Consider the following 16,270-nt stretch of genomic DNA (forward strand, 5'->3'; position numbering starts at 1 on the left):
CATCGCTGGGGTGACCTGGAAGTGGGGAGGAAAAGCCCAGAAAACGTGTGAGGTTTGCTGGAAGAAGGAGATGCTGTGTTCTTCTGGACTCTATCAGACACTTGTGGAAGGTAGTCTGAGTTAGCCACTCGCTCCTTGTTAGCTTGCTCATTTTGCACGATCTCACCTCTCTCTCCCTTCTAAATCTCTCTCACCTCTAAATATTCTGAAAGTCTGCTTTACACTAATAAACACGAGAAAGAGGAAAGAACAATGACGTTTGATGGGTCTTTCAAATATTCAAGCGCTCCTATTACTGATGAAGAACTATGCAGAGAATTCCTAGTTGGAAACCTAGCTATGTCATGGAGCTGTGTCAGTCTGTTTATAAATATGTGTTTTAGGAGCCCCGAATTCCCTGAAAAACATTCAGTGTCTTTTAAATCAAAGACATATGATACAAGCTCTCCAGCACTTGTGTACCAATAGAGGTCTGACTGGGGGAAACTTCAGTACAGTCCAGGTCAACTGCTACTTAGGAAGCCTTTTCCACCCCATTACCCAAACCCACTTTTGACCGAAGTAGTTTAAGGGGTTGGGTCCAAGGTGTCACCCACCCATTTCAGATCCCGGAAACCTCCTGGAAATTCAAATCTATTACACGGAACCCCTTATGTTTTGTGACATGTAACCACTTATGCCCATAAAAGAGGCAACAGTTAATGGCAAACTCCCATAACGAATGCATAATCTGCAGCTTTTGGCAAGAAGTTGGGTCTTTGGTTGCCAAGAGTTGCATTAAATAGATTTTGAGGGGTTGAGATAGAGTTTATAGTAATGATACAACCCTAGTCACTAGAGCATTAATATTAAATTTAAAATACTAATTAAGGCAAGATAATCGAACGGTTTCTGGAAGTCACAAAGAAGTGGAGTAAACTTAGGAGGTCCTTTCACCTGGGGTGTGTTGGCTGCTGTTTTGAGAGATACCACTGAAAATATACTGAAATACTTTGATAAACGCTCTCTCTATATATACACATCCAGCATGATGCCAACTCCCTTTTAAAACTGGCTTGTAGTTTTTGCATCATTCCAACTCCCCCTGATTTTAACTACCTAAAGTTAGTAATCAACTGGAAAGGAAGAAGCAGTTAATGATGAACTTAGGTGGCTTTTATTTTCCCTTTCCAGCCCCATGTTGTCATTTCCAGCTCCCCACCGCCCAGCCCACTTCTGTACTTACTTCACACATTCAAAATGTGTGACCTACAGTCAGGATTCCCTTCCCTTCCTTTTGCTTAACCCCAATATATTTCTGTGCAACCTTTTTCTTATCTGCTGTTTTTTTCCACATTTGAATTTTGAGGGAAGGGTATCCAGAGAGGCTGAGGGCCATTATTTGTCTTCATAAGCTTGAAAGCTTTCTGGACATCTCAGGATTCCAGCACTTTGAGATCCCTCGAAGTTTCATAGCGTTTTTTTTTTTTTTTTTTTTTTTTTTTTTTTTTTTTTTTTTTTTTTTTGCAGAAGTCTCAGCACCTGCAGAGGGCTTCGGGGAGGAAGGAGACCTGTGAAGAAGGCAAAGAGATGGAGAGGGTTAAGAGGACTATTTGGGCTAAGGCCTTGACTATTTGCCCCCCTGGTAATTAAGATATGTCTGTTAAGCTAAAGCAATCCTCTGCTGACATCCCTCCCTCTGCTTAAAAAGATGGAGGAAATATTTTATGGGGTGACTGCTCCCTTCTGGTGTCACACCTAAATGGTTCCTGCAGCTGGCAGCCTCCCATACAGAAATGTGCTCTGGGTATTTTGAAAGTTTTGTTTGTTTTCCCTTTAAGGAATAAATATCAAAAGAGATAAAGCTGGGGTTGGGGATTTAGCTCAGTGGTAGAGCGCTTGCCTAGCAAGCGCAAGGCCCTGGGTTCGGTCCCCAGCTCCGGAAAAAAAAAAAAGAAAAGAAAAGAAAAGAAAAGAGATAAAGCTATTTGAAAATTCTATTGAAATTATTATTTCACACTCTTCTTCAGGAGTACCTAGTTAGACGTTTAGATGAGAGATTTAACAGAAAGGGCAACTTGACTCATTTCACTTAAAAGGAAAGAAAGCAAGAAAATTTACAGATTAGAGCTGCTTTGAATGTTTCTCTTCTCTATGCAAATGTAATTTTAATTTTGGACATGAAAGGTATTTCTACTTCCATCAAAGCTGTAGAAAGGACATGTGGACCATTCTAGTTTCTTTCTTAACTCATGAAATGAGATACAACATTTCATGATAGTGGGCATGTCAAGATAAGTCTCCCCAAATTTACTTTTAGCACTTTCTTGTTGTAGAGAGAGTTTGGGGCTTATGAGTAAAGCTTGGAGGACATGCATGCATGCTAAATCAGGCAAAGTATACAAAATGTAGAAAAGCAATGGTCTGGAGAGGAGAGGAGGTGCTGGTGAGAAAGAAATGCTCTTGAAAAAGGACTAAAATAATTGAATGTCATGTATCATGGCAGGAAGCCAGGTGGCCTCTTGTTTATGTGTGCTCTGTTGCTGAACTCCTTTCCTGCTTCTTCTTCATCTCCCCACAGTTCTACAGAGGAGTGATGTGATATATATATATATATATATATATATATATATATATATATATATATATATATATATATATAATCAAAGCAGCTTTGTAGTTTTCACACACACACACACACTACTGGGAGGAGAGTGGAGAGGGAGAGGGAGACAGAGAGACAGAGAGAGAAGAGAGAGAGACAGAGAGACACAGAGAGAGACACACACACAGAGAGAGAGAGAGAGAGAGAGAGAGAGAGAGAGAGAGAGAGAGAGAAGATTTAAAATATGTCTCGAGTTACAATAACTCCTGAAAACCTTGCCTAGAGACCTACAGACAAGTGTGGAGATGGTCCTGTTTGAGGAGCAGTGAGTCTTGCATAATAATGATGTGAATGTTAAATGAATCTTGAAGTCTTTCAACTATGCTGTTACAAAGCCCTCTGACATTATGAATTACGTTTATCTTGACATAATGTTAAGATTACTTGGTATTTCAAAGACAGTCATGAGTTTTCACAAAGATATATTTGTTCATGAGTTTCAGCTGGTCCCAGTAATGGGTTTTTCAGAGTTGACTTTTCTTCAAAAGAGAGGGAATAGGATTGAGTTCAGTTCTCTGACTCTACAGCATACAAGTTAAATGTAAAAGATTCCAGTGATAATTTGACTTATTCAGCAACTGGTAATATCAGAGGCATTTGCTTATATACTGTTTCATTATGAATATGTAAACTGTAGCTAAATAATAATAGATCATTTTATTATATAAAATATTATAGCTATGTTTGGGTTGATAAAGATAACTTTATTTCTCTCTAAAATTGTGTTAATTGTTCTAAAGTGTTCTGGACATAGACGATTGCTAGGGTTTTCACATGACATTTAGACGATTTAAATGGTAAAAAAAATTCAACTAGACTCAATTCCCAAATCCCAATTGCACTAATGAATCATTAATCATTTAAAATATACTTCTTAATATCATATCTGGTACACAATTTGTTTACATTTCAATTCAGTATACTTTGAGTTTACTTTCCTTAATGGTTTTTGGGGTATGTCTTAGAGACAGACATGCGCTTATTTTCAAGAAGCTGTGTGTGCATATCTGCAAGCCTTTTATCTTTAACATGAAAATTTTTTTAAAGAGAAATCAGTATAGATTTTGAGTTCAAGTGACAGATGTTTCTCCTTTACACTAGAATTAAACTATGTTAGTGTGAAGTCCATGGTCATTAAGACAAGTCCATCAGGGTCAACCAAATAGGTAAAATCAAGGCAGGTTCAAAGAGAGAGAAACCTCCTGCCTAAATGCCTCACCTACAGTGACCCTCCATCCCTCTACCCTTTGACTCCACACAAGAAGACAGGGTTTGGTAAATTTAGTACTATTTGGTAGGCAAGGCATCTACTGGAAACCTTTCTTTATCAAGGCGCTTCCTGCTTCCTAAATCCAACAAGAACAAGGACAACATGAGGACAACAAGGATGGCAAGAACACAGTTGTTACAGCAGGATTTATTTCTACAGGGGGAGTAAAAAGGAGAGTGCACTAATTCCTTTAGAAAATAAAGAACTTGAGGGGAAAATGAAGCTCAGCTCAGTGGGCACTCTTCTCTCTCCTTAAATTTGCCTTGCCTCTCACAGTAAGTGAATTTGGATAAGTGATTTTTAACTTGCAGAGTTTTCTAAGAGTTTCCTAAACAAAGGTCTCCAGATCTGTAGAGGCTGAATGCTGGATACAGCTTCGAGGAGGGTCCCTCTCTGGGTGAACTTGCATCCTTAGCCCAAGCCCTCACCGGTAACTTCCAGGTCTATCTGATTGTAGTTCCTAGTCAGACATAGGGCTTCTTAAGTCACCGAGGTCGATCAACACCTGGAGCTCACCTGAGTGCGACTTGCCCTACAGGATAGAATGACATCCCCCAGGCAGCCCTGAGTGATGGAGGTATTGGTCATCTTGAGTGGAGGCCAGGTTGCCAAAAGCAGCCCAGTGTAAATCTGCAATGTAGACAATGTGACCTGTAACCAGAGAAGCAGCTTTGTGTAAGCACGCATAAGGAGGGTCTCTTTGAGCTAAAGGAGTGAAGTTTCTTTCGCTTCCAAATGGAAACTTGAAAGCGCCTCTTGAACACGAAAGAAGTTAGTGGTTAACCGATTCGCTGCTAGTATTGCATAAGCCGTGCTTCCCCGCCTTTAAAGTCTAACTCTTGGAAAAACAACGTATTTTAAATTTCCATCCAAATATTGCTGTTGGCAAACAGATAATCTAACCGTCCCTTAGTAAAGACAGTACCGTTTTTGTTTCGCAGATTAGGAATCAGAATTAATCCACATCAGGAATTGCTGCAGACTTAGAAATGGTAAAAGGAGAAGGCAGGTAGCTCCCGAGCAGCCTGGATATTTGCTTGTGTGTTTATAGATGCGGTGAGGGGAACGATGAGTTCCCTAAATTCACATACCTTCGCCGGATCCGGAAGCCAGGTTTTCTGTGAGTCTCCTTGCTCTTTCTGGCTTAATCATGAAATGCAGAGTCTCCTCCCCTTCTCTTCGAAGATTTTGCTCTCAAGTATAAATTTTTTAACATCAGCGAAAATTTTCTGTCATTTTTTCATTCGTCAAAGCTGACACTTTACCTTTACCAAGGTGCTGTGGGTGGTGTCCAGTTTTCTACAAAAGAGAAGCGCCCAGAACCTCAGAGAAATATGTCATTTTTCACATCCCAACACCAGATGCTTACAAACCTATCCTTTTATCAAAAAAAAAAAAAAAAAAAAAAAAGAAAGGAAAAGAAAGAGAAAGAAAAAAGAAAAAAGAAAAAAGAAAAAAAAAGAAAAAGAAAATTTTTTTAAAAATTAAAAAAAAAAGTAAATGGAGTCCTGCTTTATAGATGCTCTCTAAAATCACACAACCTGACCTCACAATTGTTTGTTTATAATGAACAGTTCCAATGTTTACTGTTGTTCCAGTAACCACTTAGGTGAGAATCTTTTTAAGATACCAAAAAGAAAAAAACAATCTCTTAGACATTTTTCTTTTTCAGTTTCTTGCCTGGGTTTCACACACTTGTGCACTACCAAACCCATTATAATAAGAAGGCTTTTAATTGTAAAAGAGACTGTTTGGAGAAAATCGCTTTAATGCAATTAGTTATAGGGAACCTAACTCCAATAGTGTTCATTTCTGATTGAGGTTCTTGAAAGTCTTCCTTTCACACTGTATTTGATACATATGTGCTACTTTTGAGGAGAGAAGTATACAGCCCTTCTTTCCCTGTGTTAGGATTGGCTCAATAATTGAATTGAATTAAGCAAATCTAAGTAACTCATTATTCTATTTTGAGTAAGAATGCCCTTTAATCTTGAATTCTTTCTAATGTTAATAAAACTTGAATACTGTCTTAGCATTTTAAAAGAAATGCAAATCTTGGTAAAATGAATTGAGGAAAGAAACTTTAAAAAGTAATTTTCATTTTTAAAAATGAAATAAAGTAGTCTGTGTCTCCTCCAAGGTATGTAGGTTTCTTTGTGTTGTGATCTAACCATTTAGATCACAGTTGAATCAGAGCATGGAGAGGATGCCAAGGGATCTCTACAATTAATCATGCAACTTCATAGCTGCAGAAGTAATAATGGATAAGGTAAAATCTCTTACTTTTCTGCAGCTTTGCTGTTGATGAGCTTCAAATTCACTGAAACTCAAAGGGTACTCTTATTAGATAGATTTTGTTTGTTTGTATGCAATATGCTAATTAAAATAAAAAAATGGTCTTTGGAAGAGGAAGAATGACAGAATTAAATCAGTAGGGAGAAACACCACGTTGTAAATTAAGGTTAGAAACATAAGGAAACAAAGTTTGTGAGGTTCTGAGTAAGGAAGATTCTAGGTTACTTTGTATCTACTCTGGGACTTAGCTGCTAAGCCAAAATAAATTTTACTTACCCTACAGGAACAGAAATGAAATTGGTCACACAAGAAAGTTCAGATCCACACTATAAATCATGGTGTGTAGAAATGTTACACTGAGAGATACTTTGGAAATGATTTTTGTAGACTAAAGTAAGGCTTTAAATGTTTCTTTTTTTGTAGTGGTTGTGACTGTGTCAGAAAATAATTTAAAAGTCTATCTTAAGAATGGTTGCCAGAACTGGTGATTTTTACCCAAGAGAAGATACATGGATGGATGATTAAATGCTGGACAACTTTGGATCAGAAATATACCTTTTTTATATTAAAAAAGAAGTTTTTTGGGTTTTTTTTTTTGTTTTGTTTCTTTAACAACTAAGGACCCCTTTGGCTCTAGTGAGATAGCTCTCCGTTTTGCATACTACTGAACAAGAGGTTCTTTTTAGAGGTTCATATGGGTTGTGCAAATGCCTTTAAATTCAGTGTTTCCAACTGATATTAACCTTTGAAGGAGTTTCCATCATTGGAATGGTCTGCAAGAAATTCAGACTACCATTCTTTTCTATTAGGATCAGGTTTTACTAAGAAGAAAAAATGCTATTCTGCCTTTAGTAATTTCAATACATGCAACATTTGAGTTTCCTACTGATAGATGTTTGTCATGATGCACATGTTGGGTATAATAGAAGTTCATATCTATTTACCCATAGTACCCAAATAGTAATAATAATGTACAGGCTAGATTCAGATTCACAGGATTTATATCCAGATTTTACCATCTATTTGCTTAGCATGATGGAAAAGGGATGTCGATCCTCTGATTCTCTATTGTAAAATGGGTACAATTTCCATCACAGGGTGGGAAGTGATTATAAAGCCAGCTAATGTACTTAGCTGTAGGATAGTGTAGGTCAGTGCTTGGTTTTATTTTTTTAATGTAATTTTCAAAATTAATGATGGAAAAAAATCACTCAATGAAGACTATGGATCAACAGGATATAAGCTAATGGTGCTATGAAATAAAAAAAAATGGTTCACTGAAAAAACGTAATTCAACCATTAAAGAAAAGCAAATGTGCTAGGCATGGTGGCTCAAGGTTTTAGTCCTAGCATTGAGGAGTCAGAAGCAGGTGGATCTCTGTTTGAGACCAGTCTTGTCTGCAAAGTGTGTCCTAAGATAGCCAGTGCTGGTACACAGAGAAGCCTTGTCTCAAAAAACAGAACAAAACAACAACAAAAACGAAATATGTAATTAACCAGGCCTTCCGCACATATGTGACAGTTGTGTAGGTTAGTCTTCTCCTGTGACTCCTAACAATGGAAATAGGGGCCATTTTTTACTCTGTTGCCTGCCTTTGGAACCCTTTCCTCCTACTGGATTGTCTTGTCTGGCTTTAATAGGAAAGGAGGTGCCTGTCTTTTGCAACTTGATATGCCTTGGCTGGTTGTTATCTATGGGAGGCTCTCCTTTTCTTAAACAGAGGAGTAGATTGGGATAGAGTGGGAGTAGGTGAAGGGGAGGAGCACAGAGGGGAAGATGGAGGAAAACTGTGGTTGGGCTGTAAAAGTATAAAGGAGGGTATGGGAGAAAGACCAAGAATCATACACAGAAAACAAATTTCAAATATTGATACTTCCAAGGTATGTATGTCCACCATGCATTTAGGTTCTGAGGTATGAGTACCATGAAAATAAGTGTACTTGCCTTCACTTCTTATTATGTTAGGATATAAACAAGACCTTTGTCACTCAAGGAGCTAGGATCCTACTCTTAGCTTTGTTAATTATTCCTATAACCTAAAACGAATGCAGTTAACACTCAAGGGCTCAGTGTCTGTCATAAGCTATCATTGTAAGACTGCTGAAAATGTCCTATTGAAATATTTGGGGAAAATGTATTGGTCTAAGATATTTCTCTGTACTAAAGGTATTTCTCCCCCCTCCCACAATGTATGTATTATTGTAGTTTAATCAACAGGCACCATTTAGAGATGGAGTCTTTGGAAGAAATCACATGAGGTTAGGTCAAGAGGTTGGGTCTTAAGAAGGGATAAAGTTTGGGGAAAATCTTTTCTCACTGTATATAGCACACAGCACACAAATGGCTTTCTTAAAACCATAACCAAGACCCCCACAGAACTGGCACTGTGATTCTCCGAGATCTAACATCCACAACTGTGAGAAGTAAAAACCTGCTGTTTCATCCCTTCAGTCTGTGGTACTTACCATTTAAGATAAATGCTTCCCAGTGTTTGGAAATACTGTTAGAAACTCTAGCTGCCAGGCATCCATGGTTTAGAAGCAGCACAGACTGCTTGAGAGACTCAAGGGAATCATATGTGGGGTAGAGCTCTTCACTCAGATTTAAGCATCAGCATATAGAAAGGTCAACTCTAACCAGAGTCTCAAAAGTTCTCTATATGTCATAACTTTGTCTTCAAAGGATAAGGAATCACTCCACTCTTTAAGTAGGGTCTTAGGTATAGGTAAACCTACAGATTTAATAATAATTACATTAAATATGTATCTTAATATCTGATTACCTCAAAAATATCCCAATAATTGCTGCTAATAATACTCCTTGGGAATATTAATGTGGACGTCTTTTCAAAAACAATCACAAAACACATAAAGGCCACCCCACGATAGAACCAGAGGCTGTTTGGCTCTCGGTGTCTTTCTTCTCTCTTCCTAGTTACATCCCTCCACTAACTCCCTACCACCTCTCCACAGGCACCCTGACTTCTTCCCAATCATCAAGTCCCTTGCTTGTCTTACTTTCCATTGCTTGTGTGTGGAAGGTTTATCGGTCTTAAGATGTTTTTGGCCACATTCCTTTGTCAAAAATGATTTAATCACATCAACTCATCCTTCAGGATCAAATAGAATAAGTAAAATGCCCTTTCTATAACCATTCTCATTTGAAACCAATTCTTCCTCTCTCCAGTTTTAGACCCCCTTTAATATTAAAATTTGTAAAAGCGCTTATCATTAAGTATAGATTGAGACTTAAAAGTTAATACGAGAAGAAAAGGTTTTTTTCTACTCAGTATAAAATATAATAAGATTTAAACAGAGGGTAAAGACTAAGACTCAAACTGAGGGATGGGTGTTCCCTGCCTCGTATACCTGGAGATGAACCAATATTATTTTCATTAGAAGAGGAAGGAATAAAAAGAATATGGGGATTGTAGTTAATTATGTGACATACCCTGTGTGACTGTGTAACAGAAACACTTCATTGGTTTATTCTGTAGTACAAAATATTGCCTATAGAGCACCAGGCTGATAGTTTTATTTTCCATAAATGTAATTTGCCACTGTGAAAAAAATAAGTTAACATGTATTAGAAATAGATACTTTGGGGGCAAGCAAGATGGCTCAGTGGGGAGGACCCCCTATTGTCTACCCCAGAGACCTAAGTCTGATCCCAATCCTTCATGGTAGAAAGAGAGAATTGACTCATTAGAGCATGACATGTGTGAGCCAGCCAGCCAGCCAGCCAGACAGACAGACAGACAGACATACATTCAAACACAATATAAGTAAATGTAAAGTAGTGTAAATATAAATAAAATTTACATTTCCAGAGTGTTATACAAGCTTTAAATGATGGGTAATCAAAATTTATTTATTCAGAGCTTGCATTTTAGGGTCACTTCAAGATAGATCTGGAGAATCCAAGATTTACAGATCTTTTAGGCACATATTCCATCAATTCAAGGAAATATTTACTAAGTATGCTATTCAGAATTGATCTACATTAATTCTGCTTAATGAAATTTTGGGTTCAGATTGGAAGATGAGTCTGGAAAGGTCTACTGTGCTGAGGCTTCTCCTGCACTTTGTTATTTGCCCATACAGAGGCCTTAAGCTGTGTATTGTATCGTTAATTTAATGGTAAGAAAAGAGCCTGGGAGACTTTGTCACTTGTGCAAAATGATTCATTGATGTGAGGAATACGACACAGGTCATCCAGATTATAAAAGACATGTTCTTTTCACTTTCTTCCATACGCTTCATACCAAAATATGTACTTAGCAGGGAAAGGCTGCTGGGCTGAGTTCTTACTTTGTTCTATGTATCATATTGAGTTATTCTAAACATTGGTTTCATTTTGAAGTTCGTAAAAAAAAATCCATGGTTAGACCAAATCTCAGTGATGTAGAGAGATGAGAAACAGACGCAGACTTGCTATGCCTCCTTGTAATTTTCTGTTGCTACATGACATTTGGTAGAGAATTCTAGAATCCAGTAACTTTCAATAGAAACCTCAAATCCACATCAAAGTCTAAAATAATAAATTTGGCCTTTATGTATTTGATTTGGAATATGTTTAGTGACTTATTTATTAATAGTTATGCATCTATAAATGTGTAAATGTACAATTTCCTTTAATCTATACCTTTTTCTATGTTGTAATATTAAGGGATAACATAGTTGTAGTTTTCCACTGTAGACAAGTTCCTCTCTGCCAACCTGCTGATCCTGCACATATACAGAGCTTATATAAGGGGCTAGCACATGTTTGTTATACAATATGGGGTTTTAAAACAAATTTCTTGTGAGCAGTGAGGAGTATATAAAGGGCTGTAGCTTTCAGAGACTTTGCATGTGTGCCTCCTAATGGAATTTTATTTCCCAGGGATGGATCAGAGTTGTGCTGTTAGGATCCTAAAATAATCCCCACAGTCTTTCTTAACCGAAACTCACAATTCTCATTACTCGTAGGTGAGACTTTCCCCTTACTTACCTGGTAACATCTAGCAAATGCAGCAAGCTTTTGTAAACAATGTAGCAATGCTGACCTAGAGGACATCACCTCAGCAGTTGTAAACATAGGTCAGGGAGAACAAAAGGTATTTTTTATATTTTATTAATTAATTAGTTTTTTTTTCCTCATTTTCCCAGAAAAACTGGCTGTGGCGATACAAATGCGTCACAACCCCATTAAGGTTGAGGATAGATGATTACTATGAGTCCAAAGACATGTTGGGCTACTTTTTGAGGACCAGACCAGCCAGGGCTACATACCAAGACCATGGCTAATAACATAACATATAAAGGTTCCCAAGAAGAATCAGTGTAGAGTGTTTTAGGTAGTGCTTAGTCTGGAGAGAAGGACATGATGGTATAGTAGACATGTTCAAGCAGCCCACTAATCCAGGCTGCTTCACAACAACTTCCTCACGAATTGCTGACAGGACATCGTGATTTTCTTCTATGGTTCTTTTTGACATCTACTAGAAAACTCTTGAAACCTATTGTCCTTTGACCTAAATTGTTGACGGGGACATGGGCTCTAAGAAAGTCAAACCAAAAGCTTCACTTCATGTTTTGGTTTAGGAAAGATCTTGGCTCCTACAAATAGCTGATCAGATGTGTGTTGGGGAGGGAGAGCAGAAGCTTCCCAAGAGGTATCACACAAAGCTTTTACAGAATGCATAGGCACAACTCATTTAGGAAGGCAGTGCAGTAATTGGGGTGCACAGCTCATAATGAAGTGGAATGTTTTGCAATAGGCCAAAGCTATTTGAAACGTATCTTAACAACAATTTGTTTACTATGCTCACAAAGGTGGTGTTGGTGGCCCAGACTCTGAGAAGAGACTCTTCTCATATAAGCCAGTGTATTTAACTTTCATATCAAAGCATTTTGGAATCTCTAAATAACTCATCTACCAGTTTCAACAGGCTTTTATTATATAATGATCTACTTGACCATTCTTGCTGAAACAAAACAAAACAAAACAAACAAACAAAACCCCTGGTAAGTCTTCTGCACTAGCAATGAGATATAGAAAGGAAGAGAAGAATCTAATTCAAAAGGTGTTAAAGGTAAGAAAACTTCCCCTAAAAACAAAAAGACACTCAACTGAACACTTGAATAGTACCAAGGACTATGTCCACTACTGTAAATATAGAATTGTCAGCTACCTGATATGACAGGCTGATATATTTATCTTCTTGAATTCTAAAGGCAAGTATTCTTTAAAATGCCTTAATGGCTAATAAGATGGCCAGTAGAGACACTTGTGCTCAGTGCTGACAAAATGAGTTCCATTCTGGATCCCACAAGGTGGCAGGAGAGAACTGACTCCTGAGAGTGCTCCCCTGGTGTCCACCACCCAGTCTCCCTCCCTCCCCCCTCCCTCCTTCCCTCCCTCCCTTCTTCTCTCACTCCTCCCCCCATCTTTTTCTCCACACAGAGAAAGAAACAGAGACACACTAGATAGATAGATAGACAGACAGACAAACTTTTAGGAATGTCTCCTAAAGAAAACAGAAGGAAACAACTCTTTGTTCAACCACTTAATGTTTTATTAAATTTTAAAAATACCAGTTTCATGAACACAAATATACTACTAGAATAAAAAGTGGCAAATTTGGGATTATAAGTTTCTTTGGATGATCACTTTTAGGTTAAATGCAACAAACTACATTCAAAAGAACTTCTGATGTAAACACCATAATTCTTGGAAACAGTTTTATTGACATTTATTAATCATTGCCTACAGATTTAAAGTCATCAATACCAATGATCTTCACAATTACTACTATGAAAAAAATCACAAAAGTTACAGAAGAAAAAAACTACAAAGTTTATTTCACATATGAAAACAGTTTAATAATAAACATCTCATTTCTCATACTAGCCTTTCCACTTCATTGGGTAGGTTTATGAACCATAAAACCCTATCAATGTCACTTTTAATGTGTTTTTTTTCCTTCAGAGTTGAAAATAAGCTGAGATAAAATATTTTCCATCATTACTTTATACTGATTTGTGGATGTTGTTAGCAAAGGGATGACCTAACTGTTCACAAAACAAATACATGTAGAGCTCAATTTCTACATTGAAACATATGAATCAATGTTTTCTTTATAGATTGACAGCTCAAGGCTCATTAACATTTCTATCTCAATCAGGTTAAAAGAGATTTACAGGTTTGAAATGCAACAGGAGTCCAGAAAGTATGGGGGGGATTAAATTTTAAAAAAGTAAACAAATGTATCTTGAAATCTGTTTAGTCATCTCTGGGTAAAGAATTTCACTGGAGAGCAGGAGAAACAAAAGAGAAACCTGAAGTTCACTGGATCCTATTACACAGAGAAACTAGGAAGAGTCACTGGAGTGCGTGGTTTAGTTTCCTAAAAGGCATTCCGGATGGAGAGCGATAGAGCCTCTAAGCCCAGAGCCCAACGGCATTTTGCATACTGTACTTGCAGAGATAACATGGGGAGAATTACCCTCACACTAGTAAGACTTTACTAAAACTTGTCTACAAGTAAAGAAAATATACTAATACTTGCAAATGATCATTTTCAGCTCTGAAAAAAAAATCAAATGGCATTTTAAAGGTGCTTTAACAAAATTAAAAGTGATTGAGTATGTGTGAGTTGGATTGTTTTAAAGAATCAGAATTCACATACATCTCTTATAGACAAGGATAAAACACACTTGAGTAAAACATTACAGATTTATTTTCAAATTACTGGGTTGATAAATGTTTAAATTTATATTTCACTTTAGCTTAAAAGGCGCACACACACACACACACACACATAATGAATTCTAAGATGCTAAGAAATTGGGGACATTCAAACTTATTAATGCAATAACTATTCACTAATATTTCTCTAAGCAACATCTATAGTTATATTCATTTATGTATTATATTAAAGGAGTTAAAAGAATAATTTGAATACATGCATCATTACATAAAAACCAAAGGAGAAAATGTTCATACAAATTGCCCTGCGGTGTCTCCACAAGAACGCACGAGGATCTGTTAACTCTAGCAATAAACGAGAAAGTGGCTGCGCCTAGAAGACAACATTATGAAATATCATAATGAAACAGTAAGTGCAATGTTTCGGGAACCTTGTTTCTGTCTGGTAACAGGACCGGGTATCTGCAGAGTTAACTAAGTCATGTGCGTGGTGTTTGGAGTGCTGGAGCTGGGACTATTAAGTGGACGATTTCACCTTCCTTTTGCCACTTCCCCAGCCACCGCTGAGTTGAACAGGATTGTCGCGGAATGATATGCGCTCCTTAATAGAAGGTCTGGTGTGTGTTATCATTGGTGCAATTATTCCCTTGTTTGAGCCACCTAGACAGTGATATTAAATATGCTTTTACTTATCATAATCCAGTAAAATTATACTCTAGAGTAAGAAGTAGTCCTAAATCAACCACATGTTGTTCAAAACTTTATATGCTCTAAGCTTATTGAAAGAAATTAAAAAAAAAACTTTGTTATTGTCTCCAAAATGATATAATAAAAATTTGGAATGAATTGCTTTTAGGTTAAATAAATGCAAATTCTACAAGATAGAAGAGATGTCATTGTTTCTTTCTTTTTATTTAGGTAGTTTTATTTTTCTAGCTGTTGGTTCAGTGCTCCAAGACTATGCAGAGATGAAACATTTTAATCAATCTATACATTTCTATGGTTAAAAGGTTACTATTGAATGATTTATATTTTATAAAACAAAAAATATACTAAAATTGCCCTAAGAAGTTGAACCATTGAATTATTTCTTAATAACAAATATTTTGTGATAGAATATACAGTGCATTAAACATAGAAATTGAGAGTATCCTTAGAATGCAATCTAACAAAACACACAGGCACAGACACACACAGACACACAGACACAGACACACAGACACAGACACAGACACACACACACACACACACACACACACACACACACACACCCCACTGCTGCTGTGGAAATGGAGGAGGCTACACATGCATTACAGGTTGGAGTGGGAGTGTCTTTTCAGCTGTATTGTAATGACAGCAAAGTGGCAGTCCATTTTGTGCTCAGGTGCTATAAAGTGGTGTCAGCAGTGTGTGGGTGTGGGTGGGGTGGGGCAGGATTAAGACTTGTTTATCTGGATCCAGTTATAGATTACTTGTGGAGAAGTAACAGCAACTGTTAGAGGTTAAAACAAATGGTAGTGGCAGAAATGGGCAAGTGGACAAAGCATGTTTTGTTCTGCAAGATCCAAAAGGGACCATACCAAGAATACTATTAAAGACTCGAGCTCATCTGCTTCAAATCTCCTGGGGATTAAGCAACTGGGCTGTGTTTGTGGGGAAACCACTGTAAAAGCAGCAAAAAGACACATTCCAGGGCTTCCTCAATACTGGCTTGAGGCAAAGGTCCAAACCGCAGGACTCACCATTGTGATGCCATCATGGTGAAATAACTTAAGACAAAACCAGGCAAACTCCCCCAAGCCCTTTTCTGTTTAGGCTAATATATTCTAATAAAAATTTCAATATATTTTAAAACATTCTAAAAGAATTAGCACAAGGATAGTCCTTGGTGGGAAGTGCTTTGTGATTTTAAATTTGATATAAGATAATGTGAGTGTGAACTTGAAAACCATTTCATATTGAAAAAACAGTCTCATAAGTAGAATACCGCCTTTTAGTTTCTAGTGTTAATACCGTGACAAAAAAAAAAAAAAAGAATTCCAAGAAGTTACTGAGTGTCTGCAAAAGAGCTTATTTTATTTACCGATAGTCTCCAAAAAGAGTATTTCTGGCAAGTGTGTGTTTGGGGACTAAAACCTATTGTTTCAACAAAGGGTGTTTGGGGCATAAAGAGGTTACAGTTCAGGAGCTGAGAGACTTCTCAGCTGGCACTCGATGGATGTGAATCGCAGCAGAGAAACTAGTAAGGGAGAGAAATGACCACTGAAGTCAGCTTCCACATGTGGGCACATTTATCCTGTGTTAATCTATCCCTGTCGGTGAGATGGCAGAACAGGAGAGGAGTGCATTCAAGTAACAACAGGAGAGG

At 37.4% G+C, this 16,270-nt stretch overlaps 1 protein-coding gene across 1 annotated transcript in view; it reads right to left on the bottom strand.

The window, feature by feature from the left end:
* Positions 1–12,747: 12,747 nt before the first annotated feature.
* Positions 12,748–16,270, bottom strand: part of LOC120093145 (leucine-rich repeat and IQ domain-containing protein 1-like) — a 125,601-nt gene continuing 122,078 nt past the window's right edge. The window contains exon 9 of the mRNA XM_039080113.1: positions 12,748–14,562. Coding sequence (XP_038936041.1) covers positions 14,420–14,562 — 143 coding nt within the window. The 3' untranslated portion in view covers positions 12,748–14,419. The remainder of the gene's footprint in view (positions 14,563–16,270) is intronic.

The sequence above is a fragment of the Rattus norvegicus genome, chromosome 7 (assembly GCF_036323735.1).
Source record: "Rattus norvegicus strain BN/NHsdMcwi chromosome 7, GRCr8, whole genome shotgun sequence".
Lineage (NCBI taxonomy): Eukaryota > Metazoa > Chordata > Mammalia > Rodentia > Muridae > Rattus > Rattus norvegicus.